The 20,941-nt window shown below is 37.2% G+C and overlaps 1 protein-coding gene across 3 annotated transcripts in view; it reads left to right on the top strand.

The window, feature by feature from the left end:
- The window catches only part of AK5 (adenylate kinase 5), a 98,350-nt gene that overhangs the window by 45,552 nt on the left and 31,857 nt on the right, over positions 1 to 20,941 (top strand). For all 3 annotated transcript variants that reach the window (XM_075156056.1, XM_075156055.1, XM_075156057.1), the window contains 2 exons: positions 3,778 to 3,868; positions 10,508 to 10,584. In XM_075156056.1, coding sequence (XP_075012157.1) covers positions 3,778 to 3,868; positions 10,508 to 10,584 — 168 coding nt within the window. The remainder of the gene's footprint in view (positions 1 to 3,777; positions 3,869 to 10,507; positions 10,585 to 20,941) is intronic.

Here is a 20,941-nt window from a genome sequence, read left to right on the forward strand (position 1 = left end):
CTGAAACTCAACTAAAAGGAGACCTTGGAGACTTCAGAGATCTGTTCTTGTTCCTGCTTTAATCCTTGGGGTGTATTCCCCTGAACCAGGTGGGAGCATAACAGCGTGTGGTGTAACTACAGTGTGTGGGTGTGGTAAATTCACATCCTCCCAAATGATGCTGTATTACCTTTTCCTCCCACAGAAACACCATTATTGAACTGACTGAGGAGAGGGAAGGTAGAAAAAGCTTCTTGTATTTTCCTTCATCACAGGGAGATAAATTTTGGAAGCAGGACCACTCACAGAAGTGATATGGAGATTACTGCCCTGCAGCTTCCACATGTATGTTGGGCAGGGGAAGGACTTTACTAGATTCTTACCAAGCATAGCCCCCAAATGTACTTCACAAAGATTTGTGAAACCTTTCTTTGCTCAGAGATTTAGGCTGGTTTCTTAAACACATGTGATTCTCTTGCCCTCTGAGGTCCTCCCTCATCTTTTCCTGCCCCAACAAAACAGATAGCGAAGTACAAAAACCCCATTAGTGCTCATTGAGGGAAACATTGTAGAGCAAGTTCAGGCCTCAAGCCCCACTGACCTCACAGGGAAGAGATGCTTTGCTTCTTCCCACATCACTGGTAAAGATTGTATCAATTCAGATAACAATACAGTTAATGTGTCTTGTGTATTGCAAATGCTTTCAGTGGCATGTTTAATAAAATTATATTTCTATAAAACATAGGCCTTGACTATAATTAAACTGAGCCATCCATAAATATACCAGTAGATAATTTAGTTGCAAAGAGCTGTGTTTTGAAGCCAGTAGGGATTTGTTTTCAGTAGGGAAAGCAACATGTCTAAATCTATGGATTTAGACATGTTCTGCTAAAAATACAAGTTTACTGGTGTTTGTTCTTTGTGAATAGGGTTGTTTGAGTACCTTTCATGTTTTATTCAAGCCTCCAATAATTATCAAAGGATTTCATTTAAAAATGTTTAGCAATTCAATGAAGTACAGAACTCACATGGTTACTTAGATTCTTTCAAAAATATTTTCTCGGTGAAAGCTACCTTGCCTTCCTGTGGCTCAAGGTATTACAATTCTCATTTTGTGAGGGGAAAACTGAGTCTATGTGCAAACTTCAAATAATTGGTTTTCTTTGGGTGACAATATAGGCTTTTATTACAAAGCCCAGATTTTTCAGAGTACTGAAGCACAGCTGGTGTTCTTTGAATGGGGGAAGTTGATGTTTCAAATTCTTGGAACCTTCAGAACGTTTTGAGATTGATCATGTGTTTTTTCATGGTAAACTGGATTATTCAGAGGAATGCTGCAAATAAGAAAGCAAGCCTGTCATCTCTCCAAGTGTGGTGTGACCTACACAGTAACGATCAGACACAACCTGATTACAATTTACTGGGTTTTATGCGTACACATACCTACAAACATCATATTATATGATATGTCTTCCCTAGCATATCTAATGAAACACGTACATTTTTGTTGCTGAGAAGCAACAGAAGAAAAGCATATCCCCACAGTTCCTCAGAGACAGACCAGTGCAGAAGAATTCACAGAGATCAATACTCTTTTCTCATCCACAAGAAAATTCCAAAGCTGCTCTTTGTGCATGGATAATAAATTGCCCAACGGTAGCCCAATAGCTTCATTTGAGACCTGTTCTTCCAAAAGCCTCAGTTTTGACACAAGTTAAGATGTAATCCTTCTAATAGGTAAACACAAACATATTTCTGCTTTATAAATAAAAAACAATGCTTTGAGTTTTGATTAACACTGAATGGCAGAAGAACTCCTCAAGAATAGATAAATGTCTGCCCAGACAGATGGACAACTGTGCTGCATCACAGGATGAACTTCTGAGTGGTCCTCAGGGTCAGAGCCAGAAACTCTATTTCAAGAACCAGTGAGAAAACTCCATGTATTGATAATTATAGTAGGCTCATCTATGATGAAATGAACTCTAGGGCTGAGCTAAGCATAAAGCTAAATATTAAGACCTTAAAGATTTAAATTAGGACTAATACCAATTAAGATTTGAGCACTTGGACAGGTGTTGAGACTTAAGCTTGTTGGCAGCAAACTTTCTACAATGGTTGCCTCTCTCTAGTATGCTCTGGCCTCCCACAAGCTTCCATTTTCTTTTGTTCACACAGACCCACTTTGCAGAATCATTCTTTGTCTCTTTGATGTTCCTTCCCTATTTTTGAACTATTTCTGACATCTGCCACTCTAAATAATTATTCTTGGGCTGATATGTGCCTCTGAGTTTACCTTGAAGTGCTGATGGAAAATGCCATAAGGAAGCAAATTTCATTACCAGTGACAGACCAGCTTAAGTAATATAGATAATACATAATTCATCATAAGGCGTAATGAAAAGAGTGATACTGATTTTGCAATGGTGGGTATTAGACAAGCAATTCAGTATCTCTCTGAAATTAACTCATTAAGTATCATGCTATATTCCAAGATAGATATTTGGAAAACAACTTCATCCTTATAGATGTTAGCTTCTGCAGCAAAGTTCCTTGTAGGGTTTGAACTTCTCTCTCCAAGGCTTTTTCCTGACTATTATTTTTACCATGAGACAGGCAGATATTGGCAAGACATCTGAAAAGGTGCTCAACAGTCTTGGACCTGGAAGAAAAAGCCCACTGAAGTTCCTGAGCTTGCAATCGCTAGTGTAATGCTTTTCACCCTGGGGTTCATTCTGCGTCTTAAAACATACTACACGGAAGATACAGAATGATTGAAAATAGTGACTCTTATACAGGGGGGCATGCACTGAATGACAGCCATCTGATGCAACCATTATTTGCTTATTCCTGTAACTTGAGGTTACAGTATTCCCTTTTTCCATAGTAATGTATCTGGCCTCAATTCAAGAAATAAGAAAAAATCCAGAGCAACAGTAAGAAAATGTCCAATTTTTTTCCAAAGAAAGCCTCAATAGTGATGATCTTAATGAATTAATCTTGATAAATATGATAAGAAAAAACACAAACCCACTGTCACCTGGCCAGAAAAAGAACCTATCAGACAGAGCTGAGAAAAAAACTTGGGAGAATCAGTATCAGAATTCAGGCAAAAGACAGAATAAATGAAAAAAGTTTAAAAAGGTGGGAAATTAATTATTTGCCATTTTAAAGGAGCCTTGCTGTCCCGATTTTATTAATTTATTGCTGAGCCAATACACTTTCTGCTAGTGCGAGAGCAAGGAAAGCTTTCTTTTCTATATAATAGGGGACTTCCAAAATACTTTACTTTTTCCTAAGAATTTTGCTCAACTACTTGAAGAAATCATACACACATACATAACACGGAAATTGGTTTCAGACAATTCAGAAGTTGCTGAAAATTTTTCACTTGAAAATTAAATAGTTATTTATGCTAATCTCTTAAAAGAAGTGACAATAAAGTAATCACATTTCTGGTGTCTATGCTGTCGTTTTTTTCAACCATCCAATGGTTGAAAAAGTAATATGCATTACTAGTTTTACTTTCTGCCTTGAAACTTCATTCTCGGAGAGCAAGTAAATTTTACTATAGCTTCTGTTGCTGACAAGCTATTAAAAATAGGTAAAATGGTTTACAAAATTAGTTTAGTTTTTAGTCAAAATGATTAATACCTAAAGCAATGGACAGCACACAGAAAAATAGAAAGGTTCTTATCAAGAAGGCTTGGGGTGAGAAGTCATATTACACATTGATCAGCCAAGTAGTATGCAGTGCCTGATTGCCAACCTTTTTTTTTTTCTTTTTTTTTTAAATAGTTTGATGCAGACAGAGATGAAGAAGAAGTGTTCTTTGACATAAGTTCAGCAGTTGACAATAAACTATTTGCAAACAAAGAGGCTGCAGCAGGTGAGTTAATGCAAGATTTAGAGAATCATTTTTTATACTGCATTTGACATTGGTGGGATGCCTTTTTCATATTCCTTAAGTATGGATGTACGTACTGTAGCAAAGTCTTGACCAACCTCAAACATTTGCACAACCAAGGGCAAAAAAAATCTCTTTACACTTGGAAACTTCATAAAACCCACCTAGCATCTTGTTTATCTACAAGCTCTCCTTAAAATACTATGTCCACTGAACAACTATATCATCAATACAAAAACTTGATAAGTTGATCGATTCCAGTTGTCAGCTATCTGTTTCAGTGAGATGATACCTCAGTGTTCACCAGAAAACCAGTCCTATGAGATTAATGATCATACTTCCTCCCTAATAATTGGTACTAATTCTGAAACTGTGTGTGAATATAAGTCAGGCTTTTGGGATTTTATTTATTTATATATTTATTATTTGTGCTTACTGAGGCTTGCATGTCTTAAAAGAAAAAGCCTTTGAGGGACAAAGGACTGCAAAAGAATTGAAGCTAAAAATCAAAGCACTGAAAATCCATAACATCTGTCAGAAATATTTTGCTTGAGGGGAACAAGAAAATGTTCCTTGGTAACTTCACAACTTTTTCTTTTTACAGATGGCATCCCTGACTGCCTTCCAAGTAGACCATGAGGGTTATATAGGTAGATGACGTCATAAATGTCTTGTGAAACAGCACACAAAAAGAAAAAGAAAATTCTAAGTGAAATATTTTCCTGTAAAATTTACTACCTTTATTAAAACAAAGATATGCATAGTAGAGAAAATCACGTATCTGATCCCTCCTCTGTTTAAGGGAAAACGCATCTGCCATAAAAGGGCAGACAGGGTAGCTTCAGTTATTTGTAATTGTGAACAATCATCTGGGGGCTGCCAAGGAAGGACGAATTGATGAAGCACAATGAAATCTAGTAGTAGCAATACATCTATTACCTCTTTTTGACAAAAAGGGGATTATTTTTTTCTACTAGCAAGACATTTGCAAAGAGCAGTGCTTCAGACAGGAAGATTAGGTCATATTTTGAAGATTTGAAAGGGGGGTCCAAGCTAGCTAGCCTACAAAACCCACCCGTAAGGCTATTTTTGATAATGTTCAAAATGAGATAAAGATGAATTATCAAGGCGGGGGTGGGGGGGATGATGACTTGGGGGGGTTGAGAATGATAAAGTGCATTAGCTAAAAAACCAGGTTTCTAGTAGTCAGCTTCGAGATAAGATGCACACAAGAATAAAGACTACTAGCTTTCTCCATTAAGTGGCACGCTTACCTCTTTTGTGCTTAGCCTTATTCCTAGAGGCAAGAGATTGATTCCAAACCTAAAATGGCATTCCCACTGTATAGCATTGTATTGATAATTACCTGTGGATTCCCCAATCAAATAAGCTAAGTACTGAATAGCAAGAAGAGGAAAGAAATGGCATAAAGGTGCTAGCTCTGACAAACAGCTTGACAAAAGGTAAACAATTTGCACAAATTGGTTGTGATTCTGGATGAGTTCAGTCAGTTCCTTGAAAGTCTGATCTATGTAATAAATTCCTCACCAAAATAATTGGAGAGCTATGAGCTTTATCAGAAGCCATGCCACAATCATCTAATTGGTGCCTAACCTGAGCACCAATAATAGTAAGGAGATTCGAAGTAGGATTTCTAGAGATCCTATGAGACCAGATATTTAATTTCTAAAAGTCGCAATTCCAGCATTGCCTTGATCTCACTTTTTGTCTTTTGATCTTATTAGTGATATTGCAATATATTTTGGTTCCTGGTGGCTAATGTAAATATAGTATTTCTAATATTTTCATGCCTCCACATCAATGTAATTCATATATCATACCTGTAAAATCCAGTTTTAATCAACTGTGTAACAATATATGCTGAAAGAAAACAACTGAATATTTTTATAGATTAAATTACAATTTTCTTATTGTTGCCTTCTATGACATATTAGGACTGTTGCTAAGAGCAACATCCTGTCATGAAACTCAACAGTGTAAGGTTGCAATAAAATTTGTATTAAAAGCATCTTACTGAGAGCAAAATTAAAATGTAATCATTCTAATGCTAATCAGTCCTTCAGTAAATTATTTCTGTTATATTCCACTTGAAATTTATCTTCTAAGCATTTGTCTTGCCCAAGTGCTTATATGCAACATGTATTAATTGAGTTATTAGACTGTGCTTCAGAGCATGTTCCATAACATAAAAAGACATTTTGGTTTTATTGAACTTAAACATGCTACTAAGAGACGCAACATGTTTCACAGGATAGTCTTGGATTACTTTTATGACAGTCAGTGTTGAACGGTGCAAATAGTGTAGTTGTTAAAATATGAGTATGGGCGTATTTGAGCCAATGAACCATATTGAATAGAATTGCTACCAGGATTTGAAATAAATAACGGATTTAAGCAAGGATTGGAAATATATTAGCTGATTTGCCAAAATGCAAATGGTCCAAGGAGCAGACTTAATTAACTCACATGATGGGGTATAGCTACCTTGTAATGTGAAGTTAAATCAACTGCAGATAAATTTAGTCAGATCAGTACAATTTAGTTTCATTGTACAAATGAATTTAGTGAACTGTGAAAAAGCAATGCTTGACATTTGCATTCATGAAAACTTAAGGATGAACAGACTTTCAGAGAAAGTGACATGCACCCAGGCTCAGAACACTCGAGTGTTTTATAGGACCAGAGACGTTTAGGGCCATGATGCCCCTGGGTTCTGGGGCGCATTTTTGTCGTAGGAATCACACACCTACCCATAACAGCCATACTCTCTCAGCTTTCCATGACCAATCCAGTGCAATTCAGGTTAGGAGCAACAAACAATATGTAAAATACAGCATAAAATTTAAAAGTACAGCGTCATGGTGAAGGAAGCGACTGAGCACAGCCCTGCACCCCTCCGGGGGCAGGGGAGTCATTCTCCTTGACTCCCAGACCTGGCAGGGGTAGCTCCTGTCAGCACAGCCTTGTACAACTGCAGCCACCCATTAATTCAGCTCATCCCTCAGTGCTGTGTCACTGGATTCTCTTGCGTTCCTAGCAAGACAGATCTTTATGAATGATGCTTTCAGTGTCAAGATACAAAGCCTAGCAAAAAAAGGGAATGCATTCTAGTGATGTGCTGTTTCTTTTTTCAGCAGCCTGCTGCTCCCTGGAGAGCTGATTATTCAGTTAACGGGGATTTAATAAAAACTTCCAACTGATTTATTTTTTAATTGTTCAGTACTGTACCTAATAAAATCCTCTCTGCTTTTTCCCCTAAGGAAAACACAGGGCACGTGAAAATGACCACGTTTCTCTTACCTCAACTTTAGGCATGCACTGAAATTGAAGAAGCATATTGTTAAGTCATAAGAGTACCTTTTCAGATCAGGTGCTTGCAAGCTATTTCTCCATGGCAGTAGAGCTTTCATGCATTTTTCTTAATTTTTTTTTTCAACTGTTGAGTTTCCCCTTTTGAAATTGATACAGTTACTCAGATTGTTTTCAATAAGTTCATAGAAGCACACGAAGGCTCTAAGTTAACCAAGAGCTGAGATTATGTGGTGGAATGGGGCATCCCTTCAAAAGGAATTAGGACAATTCAAACTGTAAGACTTTCCTCTTAATGGTAAACAAGTGTTAATTTATTTTATAGCCTAGTTCTCAATGTACCAACTTATCAAAGGAAAAACAATGCAACTCAGAAAAGGCAATGAAACTTACTTATGATCAGCTGTTTTGTTGTCAGAGCATGAGATGTGCAGCCTGCAGACTCATTGAAAGCAGCAGGGCATGTTTGCTTCCAAATGCTTTAACCAATCCCCCTCTTTTCCTTAAGCCAACATCTTGTGTGTCTCCTTTGATAGCTGAACATTGCCACAAGTTTTACATAAAATGTTGCCGATTGAAATTTGGGCTTAGAAAACCTGAGCTGAGTTTTGAATTATTCACTCTTTCTAACACTCTGCCCTTGGCTTTAGCCTCATCAGTAGCTTTGCCTGCCACCAGGATTACTGACTCCCAGTACCTTGCAAAGTGGCTATCTGGTATGCTTCTGCTGCCACGCATACTAGCGATTGGTTAGTGAGCCTGTTGTCCTCCCCTGGAAGCCCTGTTTTAGCAAGATGTAGTCCAAACTCAGCAAAATATGCTCCCTCCAACAACAAACTGAGCTGGGGGATAGCAAAGAACTACACTCATGCTTATTCATACTGCACCAGGGATAACACAGGTATATGTCCCCTCATTATTTTATCTTGTCCTGCGAATAGTCATTTTCTTCAATTCATTTCTGGTAGGTTTGCCTTTAGGCAATTTGAGAAGGGTAGAGAAGTCCGTATACTGTTCAGTGATAGATGGTTATGGGTTTTATTAGTTTTCATTGAACCAAGAAAGAAAAGACACATATCTTCAATTTTCCTGACCTTCCTTGAATATATCCTAGAAAGGAGCTATGCTTCCCCAAGGAAACTGGTGTCCTAGTTAAAAAAAAAAGAAAAAAGGCCTTAAGATGCTTGACCATATTAAAATTGTATAGCCATTATGGCTTTTATCACTTAAGATACATTATGCATGAGTATTCTTTTTCAGCCTGACCTTTACATTAAAGTTTGCGGCACCCTATTTCATATTAGCGTTTCTAGCTAAGGATACATACTGCTCTTGGTAGGTAAGTGACAGTTAATCAAATACTTGCACACAAGTGCCTTTAACAGTGATTGATGTGTCAAGGTAGGCCAGTGCTGGTGATGACTGAGGCTTAGTTAAATTATATTATCAACAATGACACAATGTTAAGAGTGAGATGTCAGCTATGTAAAATAAATCAAAAAATTAAGATTCTCTCAGGAGTTGTAAATCTATTTGGTTGCATATACCTTTTACAGAGAGGTATTTTCAAAAGATCATGAAGTGTATATACCAGAGAACATGCTGCATATGTACATGTGACATTCTATAATCCCTTTCTATTATTTTTTTTATAGCAATCTGATAAAGTATACGTGAACATTAGGGAAAAAAAAATCCCAAACCCAAAAACACCAGCAGATGGTAGACGCAAGTCTTTCCCTGGTCTCTCTTACATAGTCCAAAGAGTTGCGTCAAAGATTAATTTGGCAGCAATTGTAATATGGATTGCAAATTAAGACGCCGTGGAATCATCATCTCTACTAAGCAGTTACGGTTTTAGTCATCATGACATCCAGTTCCTCTCCTGTATTCTCTCTCTTAGTGATGTTTAGTTCACCACCTACATAGATTATTACTATGTAAAGTTTAAAAGCAAACAAAAGCAGATAATACGTAAATGCATCTGGCACAAATTGAACTGCAAAACCTGTTATTGATAGTGCTTATTACAGAGAGCCGCTCATACAAACATCTCTAATGGTGAGAAAAGAACTCCAGGTCAGCATTAGTCTTAAAACTATGTATCCTCAATGCCAGTGCTTGCAGGAACTGGTTGAGACACCTGTAACCCAGGTAGAGACACCTGTAACCCAGGAGGGAGGGAGTTGTTTTCTCTTCCTCATCAGTGATCTTGTCTGACTGGGGACATGAGGGCACAAAACAAAGCACATATATTTCCCTTGGTGTTACCTGTTGCTCCCCACATGAAGATAGTGATTGTACTCACCTGTGGCTACTGGCTGGTTACAATTTTTAGATCTCTGTGTGTCATTACAGTATTTTGGTTATTCTCATTTTAATAATGCTGTGAAAAATACTCCTGTAGTCACATGCCTATTGACATTTTAATGTGTGTTGAATAGGTGCAGGATTTGGTTTAGGACTGCACCATCTGGAGGGCCCAGGAGTAAGATGATCTGAATGGGGTGATAATGCCAGAATATGAATATGATGTCCATGCTACACCCTTCCTATGTTTATATAAAAAGATGGTTAGTGGGTTATCATCCCATTCTGGTTTAGCAATGACTACCCCCCAACATGACTTCTTGAAATACCAAGCCCAATTTCTGTTATCCTGCACCTTCAGCAGTTCAGCTGAAGCTAAATTGTAAAGCTCAGCCAGGTCAAAGCTCCTCAGCAACTGAATTTTGTCATCCCAAGTGCAGGAGGCTGCACAACTTGCTGGTCCTGCCACAGGAAGATGATGGGGAGAAGGGGCAGAGCTACACTGTCACCTTGGAAAGCGGTAGAATAGGAATGGGGACTGTTGCTGCTGGAAGCATGCTGCTTTGGTCTCCCATCAACATCACTCCAGGATCCTTTTCTGCTAATCACCAATTAGTCAGTATTTCCTTTCTCTTTCCTAAACATGGTTTGTATTCTCCCCCGAGCCAAGATCCCTGTGGCAATTTTACAATGGCAAATTATGGCACGCAGAACACCCTGCCCAATAAATTTGCAATCTAGCTGAAACAATTTGCCATTTAGTACAACCGTTCCTTATTAAGATTTGTAGTACCTTTTATGGATCCTTTGAAGGCTTTGTTAATGGAATACCATTCACCCGGGTGCTCCAGCACGTCTGAATGGTTCCTTGGATTACAGTTTTTGCATACATACAGACAATTGGAAATATTATAGTGTTCCATCACATAAAGTGAAAATTTCCAATCCATTTCTGAAGTCTTATTTTCTTTCCTATTTTAGGGCCAAATGAACTTCATTGCAGTCTGATTATGGATTCTGAAGATACTGTTTATACAGAATTTGACTTTGAAGACCAGGTAATTTTATGTATATATGACCTCTTTCTAGACAGTTTTCTAGCGTATGTACATACTGTGCTATAAAATTTGTCTGAACAAGGAACTTTAAGGGTACCTAAGCCAAAGGGCTTTTTAAGTGCAATATAAGTAAATTTGTGATACACAGAGGTTGCTTTCTGGTTATGAGAAAAGAGTGAATATTATTGTGGTATTAAGAGGCTGTATCTTCCATTACTCTACATTGCTGAATTTCCCCCACAAATTTTAAAATGTTGGCAAACATGGCAAATAGAATTGTTGGAATGCACTGTAAGTCTACGGTATATTTAAGAAGAGGGAGTAAAACATTTTTCAAAAGAGAGGCACAGAAGTGTGAAATGTAACTAAAACCAAATCAAACATTCGCCCCTTGAAAAAGAAAAATGTTTTTAAGAATAAAACAACAACAAATGCTTACAGTGTGTTGAAACCAGCCTTTCTAATGATCCCATTCTATCCATATCTAAAAACTAAATTTTGATAGCGTTTTCCTTGTACATGGGAAGAAAGAAGGCTAGAGAGGGGAAAAAAGGTTGTATACATCTTTCCCCTCTAATCTTCACCTCAGCACTGATAAGGGCACATCTGGAGTCCAGTTCTGGGCTCACCAGTACAACATATGGAGCTACTTAAGAGAGTCCAGTGAAGGGCCACTAAGATGATTAAAGGACTGGGCCATCTCTCCTATGAGGAAAGGCTGAGAGAGCTGGAAGTGTTCAGCCTGGAAAAGAGAAGGCTCGGGGGGATCTCATCAACGCGTACAGAAATCTGAAGGGAGGGTGCAAAAAAGACGGAACCAGGCTCTTTTCAGTGGTGCCCAGTGACAGGACAAGAGGCAATGGGCACAAACTGAAACATGGGAGGTTCCTGTGGCTTGGATACTATGCTAAAGCGTTATCATTCTTGTTACTTTGCTATGGATAAGCATTAAAAGAATGACTTACAATTAAAAAAAAATATTTTTAAAGCCATCTGCCTATCACACCCAAAACTTAAGGGGTTTTGTATGTTTTGCTTTCTGCCTTTCACTTTTGCACAACTCTGCATGCATTTTCTTCACGAATACCACAAACACTTCTCTAGGTTCATGAGGAGCTTGGCAAAGAACATTATTTTGTGTTTCTGTTATCATTCAACTAAATGCAGTTGCGAATGTTCTCACCTCTTTCTTCATTATTCGCAAAAGATACCTTTTCTTGTGAAATTTTAAAGCTAGTGACAAAATTAGGACCAACAAAACTGAATTTTCATTCAGTATCATCAGTTCATTCATTGGTTTTCTTTCACAGTATTCAATGCAACACTTTATCCTCCTTGCAACATGTTATATATTCTAGCCCTATTCATTTATGTTAGTTTATGATCCTTTTACTCTTCCTTTTGGCTCAGTTATTTCAGTTTGGCTTTTTTCAAGCAGACAGCTCGCCTTTGTCTCCAAATCCCATTTTAAATCCCATTCTTTCATAAATCCTTCTTAAAACATTCCCTATCCCAGGAAACTCTCTTAAGTTTCTCATTATCTTTGTCTTGACAGTACTACTTCTTTATTGCAGGGTTTAGGCCTTTATGCCCTATAAAGTAGAATGCATATTTAAATCATATTTGCATTATGTTGATGTTAAATTTTGAAAGAAATATATGAAAATTATACTAATTTATAATTTCAAACTATATGGTTCACTGGTGATACATTGCACAGTCCGAAAAAGCACTGACTGTAGTTTTGATTGAAATTGCGTGTGGTTCTTACATGAGACTAAACAAGACGACTACGATGGGACCTTATTGTCTTTATCAATAGCAAATATTCTTTCTGCCAGATGTGGCCATTAGCTTTTCTCATTATTTTGCCAGACCAACACGTTGCCATTCTGGCAAGAGTGCAATACTGTTATGAAACAGAGGAGAAATGAAGTAAAGACAGTGCTAAAATCCCTTCAGTCAAAGAGAGATATATAAATATGAAGTGGCTGACAATGACTGTCTTCAACTGCAAGTTGATATCTTTGATACTTATTAGTGACATTTTAAAAAATACAAATATTTCTATTACTAATAAATATTTTTATACCCAGTTCATATGAGATGCCTTGTACAAATATGAAGAAAATACAAAGGAGAAAGCAATTGCAACCAAAAGCCCTTACCATCTAAATTTTGAAATGGTGCAAGCAAGTATTATATAAAGAGGCAAAGAAGGGAGTGGAGATTACCATACAGTCATAATACCATCTAGCTACCCAGTCTGAAAAACAAAATTAGAAATCACTCTCAGGAAGAAAAGATCAATAACTAAATTCAGGAGTGAGGAACTGCTCGCATTTGAAACTTGAGCTCATTTTGACTGTGGCAGTGATTTAATACTCCAGTGATTTACCACATGCTGTTTACGAATTGCATGAAGCACCAACAACTCAAGAGAATCTCAAGTGGAAAAGGAACGCGTGTCCGGATACAAATGTGTCATGCAGTAATGTTATTGCATAGGAAATCTGTCATGAGAATGTGGGGGATAAGAAGGCTGGTTTCTAAGCAACCTTACACAGCTGAACTGCTAAAAATGTCTGAATTTTAGCAGAACATCTTGGTAGTCACTGAACAAGAGGAGTTGGGAGTTAGAGCAGTACACAACATGTACTGAAGACAAAGCCACAGCTGGGGATGAGTATCACTTGGCACAGCTGAAGTGGACATACACAGATACCTTTGCGTTTTCTCATTCTTGGAATCAGCCAGGAAAATCTCCAGTGTAAACTAAGCCAACAAAGAAGTATCTGAGTTCTTCAGATGTACGCTACTTCTTCCAGAATAACCTCTCTTACTGGCAGGCAGGAACAAGGAGAATGAGTGGTGTGGTTCCAACTACCGATGTAGTCATCAGCTCATCTAGGAGTGCTCCAAAATATAGCAAAGTGCTTCGAGAAACACTTGGTACCTGTTGTTGAAACAGTGCAAAGCAACATTAACGCAAGCTAAGATCTGGCTTTTCCGGAGGAGTACGCAGGGGAAATTGAATTAAAAGTAACTCAGAAAAAGCTTGAGCTTTGTATTGTACATTTTATAAATGAACATTCAATTAAATTAATGTAACTAAATTAAAAGCAAGCTGATTGTTTTCTACCGGCTATGCATGAATGCTTCAAAAACTAGAACACTTGTAATCACTAAGTCCCTACAGCATTGAAAGGCAGGAGGGAAATACTCACTTCTTAAAAAAAAAAAAAAAAAACAACAACATTTTTTTTTCTCCAAATCATAATAACTATTTTTCTGTTTCTCAGATCTGTAGCTGTCAGATTCTGTATTACAGAAGGAATAATCTAGGTTTTTAGAATGACTGCCCAAAATATATTCTTCAAAAAAAGAAAAATAAAAGCAGACAGTACCTCTCATTGAGAATGCTTTGTGGAAGAACCAGCCAAAGTTTCACATGGTAGCAATCTCTACAGCCTTCTCTGGAGTAATGATTACACTACTCATGACTTGATTGAAAAACATAAAAGCACAGTAAACTGATAAGTTTCAGATATTTTCACCCATATTAAGACATCAGGAATATGTTTTGGGCCACTCTGGGTGCAACAGCATAGCTTCTAATGAGGGAAGACCTGTCCTTTATAGAATATTCTCATTTTGCAGAACTTGCTGTCGTGACTAGTGTCTGATTTAATAAGGATTGTCTTTTGCTGCTGGAATGCTCTCAAGTGTGATACAGGTTTTCACTGCTCACTGTGTTCGTTTATACTTGCCATTCAATTTCTCAACTTTGCCAGAGAGGCTGTCAATATAATGCCACTTGTTTCCAGAGATCAGACAAGTTTTATCTTTAAGAATTGGATTTTTAATTAGAAACCTACCATTTGGCTTATTTCAAGTGCATTCAGGCCAAAAGAGAGTATTGAAAAATTGGCAGCAGTGAATCCTATCAAAGAGTTCCAGAAAAAAGAGCATCCAATTATTTTCTTGTGAAAATAAGGCTTTCAAGACAACCTTAGCTAGTCTGAGGAATATTTAGACTAATTAGAGAAAAAGTTAAAACATACAGTCAGACAACTGTAGAGTGAATACACTCCTGAACAAGTGCTTATAGAATTGATAACTTTAAGATTTGGGAAACATGAAAATCAGGTACACTTCAAGTAAAAACCTTAAAAATATACTTAGCCTCTTCTAATATTTGGGAGGGAGGGGGAGGAGGGGATATATTTCACATCTACAAAACATGGAAATGCGTTTTTGTTCCTCAAAGGAAGTTACCAGTTCATAACTGAGACATTTCCATGTCCTTCCAGCATCAGACTGCATTTACTTATGCAGTTAGGTAAATGCAACGGCACATGCAAAGGAAAGATTACCTTTTTTTTTTCCCCAAGTGTGTCAAAGACCTAGGAAAAGTAGATGTAAAAAAGACTGAAAGATAATAAAAGGTTTTCTGTTCAGCAATGACAAGCAATCTATTGAATTAAGAAAATTGCATAACCCCGTCTTTGCTGCAAGTGCAGAATGTTTTATAATTAGGAAATGTGACAGCTCACTTGAAAAGCAAGAAGCAAAAGCAAAATGAAGTGGAGCAAAAAAGCCCTCAAAGAGACTTACTCTCATTCTAACGAGAGGAAACAAGCTCTTGATTAAAAGTTGTTGCCATGTAGTGACAATTCTTCTTACAGCTCGCTGTCATTTCCCACCCAGAGCACATACAAATCTAGGCTTTAGGGGAGCAGGAGGAAAGCTTTAAGTGAACTGATGAAAAACAGAGTCCATTGCTACCAAGACTATAACAACATTTCCAGCCTGACTGATTATCATAGTTTGAAACTTAAATATTCAAGAGTGATAATGAAAAGGCCCTGAAAGTTTTTTCAACGCAGAAGCAGAACACAAGTATTCCTAAAATTGATGGGCAACAGCAAATTGAAAGCCTCATTTAACTAAAGCTCTGTGGATTAAACCAAAGACCATTTTCCTCCATTTACTGTGTTTCATATCAGTTGTCACTGTGTTTTGACTCTATTTTCTCTACATCAAAGATTCAATCCAAGTAATTTATTTAACCCTCCAGACACAGTGCTCCAGGGGTTGACATTACAATACGACAAAGAACAAACTGCACATCTCCATTAGCAGGAGAAATTTTCATTGGGACTTCCAAGGCTACCTTTCAAAATTAGATAAACATTGATTAAATTATTTAAGGGGTCAGATCTAGAATGCACTATATTAATCATGTGCTTTCTCTTTACTGGACAACATAAGGAACTTCTGGTATGACAGCAGTTTTATTCATATATGCTGTGCAGCATTAATCATTACAGGTCTTAGTGAAATGAGCAAGAGTATCCAGAAGCTATTTGGGCTTTTAATGCTGAACATTTCTGTGGTGTCCATTTCTCTTTCACCGATAGGCAACAGTATCAATTTGAATTACAGATTCTGGTTCTACAGGGAAGCGTATTAAAACAGGAGTACGCGATAGAAAAGAAAATGGACTCCAGGAAACTCAGAGAATGATTGTGGAACTCTTCCCTCAACATTTGTTTTTGTTAAAGAGCACAGAAAGGTAGAGTCCAATCTAGTTTAAGGATATCTGCAAAAAAGGGGTAATGCATAAGCATCCAAAGAGATGAAAAAGCTGGAGAGGCAGGCCTAACTACAGAGAAAAGATGTTTAATAGAAATGTACTGAAGTCAATGAACAATCTGTTCGGTTCAAGTTGCCATGGAAACTGTCCTATTAAATGCTTAAAAAAAAAACCAGTTCTAGAAACAAAGTACTACAGTTTGCCTGTTACAAAGTGCTCCCTTAATAAGCTCAAACCAAGTGTATTTTGGTGCTTCTATATCATTTTGTAAGCTTGAAGAATTATTTTTCTCTTTCAAAATCACCATTGTACACTGTAGTAAAAGCATGTGAAAGAAAGCCTACTGCTCTATTTCTCCCCATGCAAACCACGGCGAAATGGGCAAGAAAAATTGCTGTAGACTCAATCTGCATTTTTTCTTTGGAATGCCAGAAACAGTTGTTTGCTCCTCCTTTCACAGTCATTATTTGGATGTTCTTTCTGAAGATACTTATATTAGGGGGGAACTGAACTGCCAAGGTTAGTTGAAGTCTTTGCATCCCCATTTCTTTTCTGATTTTGAACCAAAAGTTGCTGCCTGCAGCTCCAGTGGGCAGTACAGGGCATGAGGACTTGGTTACAAGGATCATGAGCTCATGTGAGTTACTGGAGATTTAAACAACAGTGACAGCATCATTCTTCAAGATGTGCTGCATTTATGCTCCACTGAATACTTTTGCAGTAACTTAGGAAGCTCTTCTCTGTGGCTTGTGGAAGGTGTCTGTAGGAAAAAGCATTACAATTTACAGTATCTCACCCTCATTTTTCTGGCAATAGCACTAGGATAGTGTACCTCCTTTCCTCACACCAGCTTGCCCCTCCGCTGGTAAACTGAGGCCTTATCCTTTCATGTACAAAATATAACTTTACAGCTAAATTTACAAGTTCTGCATTTTACATGTCTACCGTTACAGCCCACAGAACGTGCATAATTCTTGGGGAATATCAGGCATCACACACAGTTGATGCATATCAGAACATTTCATATTGCACCTAAAGCTGATAATGAAATGCAAAGGTGTATTTTAAATCCCCTCCTCCTAGATTTAGACACCTTACTCAGGGCTGTGGCTGCATTCTGTTCACATAGCCCAGCATCCCTAAAGACAGCTACCAAAGCCCGCCCTTAAAAATATTTTTAGCAACAATTCCTATATTTTAAAGCATTGAAGAAGAAACAGCTTTTTATAAAACATAGTAATATTTCTTAATCACTGTCAAAGTACATAGATATTTACATATTAAACTGCAGTGATTGCAAAGATGCTGTTTTACTATATAGAATACAAACCTGCTCTTTAAATAACTTATTTGTGTTGTATTGAAGCAGAAGAGTGGCTTCTCTGGATACATTGGAAACACTTTAAAAAAAAAATCCTCTATGTATTTTCAGGAAGCCATATGCTTCCTATTTGGTGTATTTTTACTCCTATGTATCCCGTGATTGTGCTGTCAACTTTAGTCAATTTGGGCTTGTTAGCAGTCATAAGGAGGAGTGAGAAGTGCCCTAGTTTTAGAATTCCTTCACAGTAGTGCATCTCAGATCAGTGAACTGTTTCTTCCCATCATTAAATTCCTTCTTAACAGAGAAGTTCTTTATAAATACTGTAAAGGTTTCTTATTGAAAGTTATAAAACTACTTAATAAAACATAAATAGGTGTTTTAGTAAACCTAGAATATGCTTGGTCAAACGTTAAGCAGAGAGAGTCTTTGAGAGGTAAAATTTGAGCACAGTTGTCAACTTTTATCTTAATAGCCACAAATCATAGGATCTGAGGCCACACGCTGGTCTTATTTTTACAACACCCTGTTCTTGTCCTTCTCTGTGCCAAGATCTTTCACATGATTTTCTACTTCCATATTTTAAAAGGTCTGTTCTCATTAGCTACATTTCCTGGATCTACATTTCCTCTCTCTTTCTCTCTGCTGCAATTCTATGTGTTATGTGTCTGTGCATTATGTATCTGTACATGTGTCTTTTTTGTAAATGGCTGATGTGATCAGGGCATAGCAATGCCAGCAGCCCTTAGTCACTGTCTCAAGACCTGATCATCTGCCACACAAGGGAAAGGCATCTACTCATTTTTGTGGTGCCATCCTGAAACTAAACAACCTCTTTCTCTTTTTTCACTGGCAGTGTTAAATTATGACTGGTAAGGTAAAGAACAGAGCTTTATATCAAACGTGTTACTATAGAGAATTTTGGGTGAATGCTGCAATGTGTGACACTGGGTTCGGGCTAGAAAGACCTTGGAAGGGGAGCAAGCAATAGAAAAGACATGCTGCCTATTGTAGACATATGTAATAGAGGACAAATACTTTCATCTTAAAGAATGAAATAAAAGAATACATATATCTTAAAGAAAATTAAATGTCTTTAGAAAATTCAGATTACAAATGAAAGTTACATTCTGCCCTTGACTCCTTTGCTGTTTATATTCCTAAAGACAGTTTGAATTCCTGTAACTAATCTTTAAAATTAATGACAGGTTGCTACTTACAGGTTACTGCACCTGTCATTGAGTTTGATTTTCATAAAATAATGGAGCTCATATTAACAAAATAAATGGGTGGTGCCATGGTGATGCATGGAAGCAGAAGCATAACGTTTTGTAGGTTACCTGTGGAAAGTAACACCTTGAACTTTCAGTTCTTCCAAGAGAAGCAATTGCCGAGTTCCACCACAACTGAATCTTATCAAAGCATTTTATCTTTTTCTTTTTTCTTTTTGGAAATTTAATTGAGACTGCTCTGCAGAAAAGCCTTATTTATCTAAGGTTTAACAAAAAAAAAAAAACCCACAAAACAAAAAAAACCCCACAAAACGAAAAAACCCCAAACCACTGAATTCCACCCCTCAGAAGACAATGTAACAGTTCAGAGCTGAGAGACTCCTGCACATAGTGCCAATGGTGTATGATTTGAGGGATTCATTCATTAGCATTGTTGTTAGCAGCCTAAGAAAAGGAGCTAAGCGGCGCCGAGTTTGCAGTTCAAATGCACTGGAAGGTCCCCTGCTACACTTCGGTATTGCAGCAGCTTGATATAACAAAAAGCCCAAGCAGCATAAATACTCCACATAGAGAAGAATCATTTAAGGAGTGAGGGCTATTTACAGAAAAGAAGAATGCTAAAGGAAAAATAGTGATAACTTCCAGGAAGAATTTTGTAGGCACTGGGAACTTTCTATAAATACAGCTCTACTGAAAAGTAACTGAATACCGTATGTGACAAAAGTACTTTAAAACGAGCAATAGATAATAACTATGCACAGACAATATGGGTGCCGAGTGTCTCAAGTGTCTTCAAAACACAAAGATATTTAAAAATCAAGCCCCAGTTCTTCTTCAGGTTAGATATAATGCTGTCCCCTCTAGTTCAGCCTTTTAAACCCAATATAAAAATTGCAAATGAAGTATTTGGTTTACCAGAATACTCTTACGCTGCTCTGATCATCCAAAATGCTGCTACTGTGCTGGGAGAGATGTTCTTATTGCATAGCTTGGTTGGTAAGTTTGCCCTTGAAAGTTAATTTTTTTGAAATTTTTTCGAGTTTTCTACTGTCTGGAAATCAATATGAAACTAAATAAAATTTTGCTTTCATTTTCATGCTTAATAATCACATGTATTTTTTGTCATTAAAAAAAAAAACCTACAGAAGTTAACAAAAACCCAACCCCTCCCACTATAGTAAACAGATTTTTATTTTTCCCCTCAAAACTATTGATAGCTACTCTTCTTTATGCTATCGAAGAACAAGAATGAAAAATCTGAAAAAATCTTGCATATCTTTAAAAGCCAGATAACTCAATCTTGGTTTACAAGTATTAAACACGAGACACGAGTTAATCTCTACCTCTGTATAGGTATAAATTTGTTTTATTTTCAGAACTGATAGTAACATTTATTTTAAAGGAATAGTGGCATAGACATTCTTGTCTTTGCTAGAAATCCAAAAGTAAAAGGAAATCATAGCGATCTAATAATCTGTCAGCATTTTGTAGATGCTATTACAAACACTGATTTTTTTGCACTTTCTTGTTGTATGCACTCCAAACAAACAAAAATCACCTCAAATAACATTAGCACTGTTCTCTCATCTTAATTTCTATTAGTCCCTTTTGACACAAATAACTCCACTCTGCTGAGCAGTATGAACTATGTAAGAAGACATGCCTTTCGGGGAAAGAAAAGCCTTGAAGTCTGAATGTATTCATACTGTTTCTTATCTTATTTACACATACTCATTAGTTCTGGACCAGAGGAGGTCAGAGCACAGCCACCCCTGCTTTCCAGAGGCATACTTTAACACTCAGCTTGCAGAAAGCAACTCAGCCTCAAAAAGTGATTTGAATCGTAAATCAAATTTAATGGCAAGCAACTGTATGGCTTATAAAATCTGTTCCCAGGGACCATTGCCCATACATAAAACCTGCAGCTAACCCAGCATATCTCATAAAAACCAAACATTTGCTTTTACAGGAAGAAAACAGGAATTTAAAAGACAAATTCCACAGCTGAGCTCTGACTAGCCCCAATTTGTTCTGATGTCTAACTTTGCCTAGCTAAAGCTTGCTCAGGGTCTTTATGTTTTGCAATATACCTAAGGACACCTCTCAGTGATAACTACATTTTTATAAATAGAGGCTGCATACATCTAATCTGAAAGACCATCATCTGTGATTAGGTATATGCCTATTAAATCTAGTTGCAAACAC

Source organism: Calonectris borealis, chromosome 8 (assembly GCF_964195595.1).
Source record: "Calonectris borealis chromosome 8, bCalBor7.hap1.2, whole genome shotgun sequence".
NCBI classification, from domain to species: domain Eukaryota; kingdom Metazoa; phylum Chordata; class Aves; order Procellariiformes; family Procellariidae; genus Calonectris; species Calonectris borealis.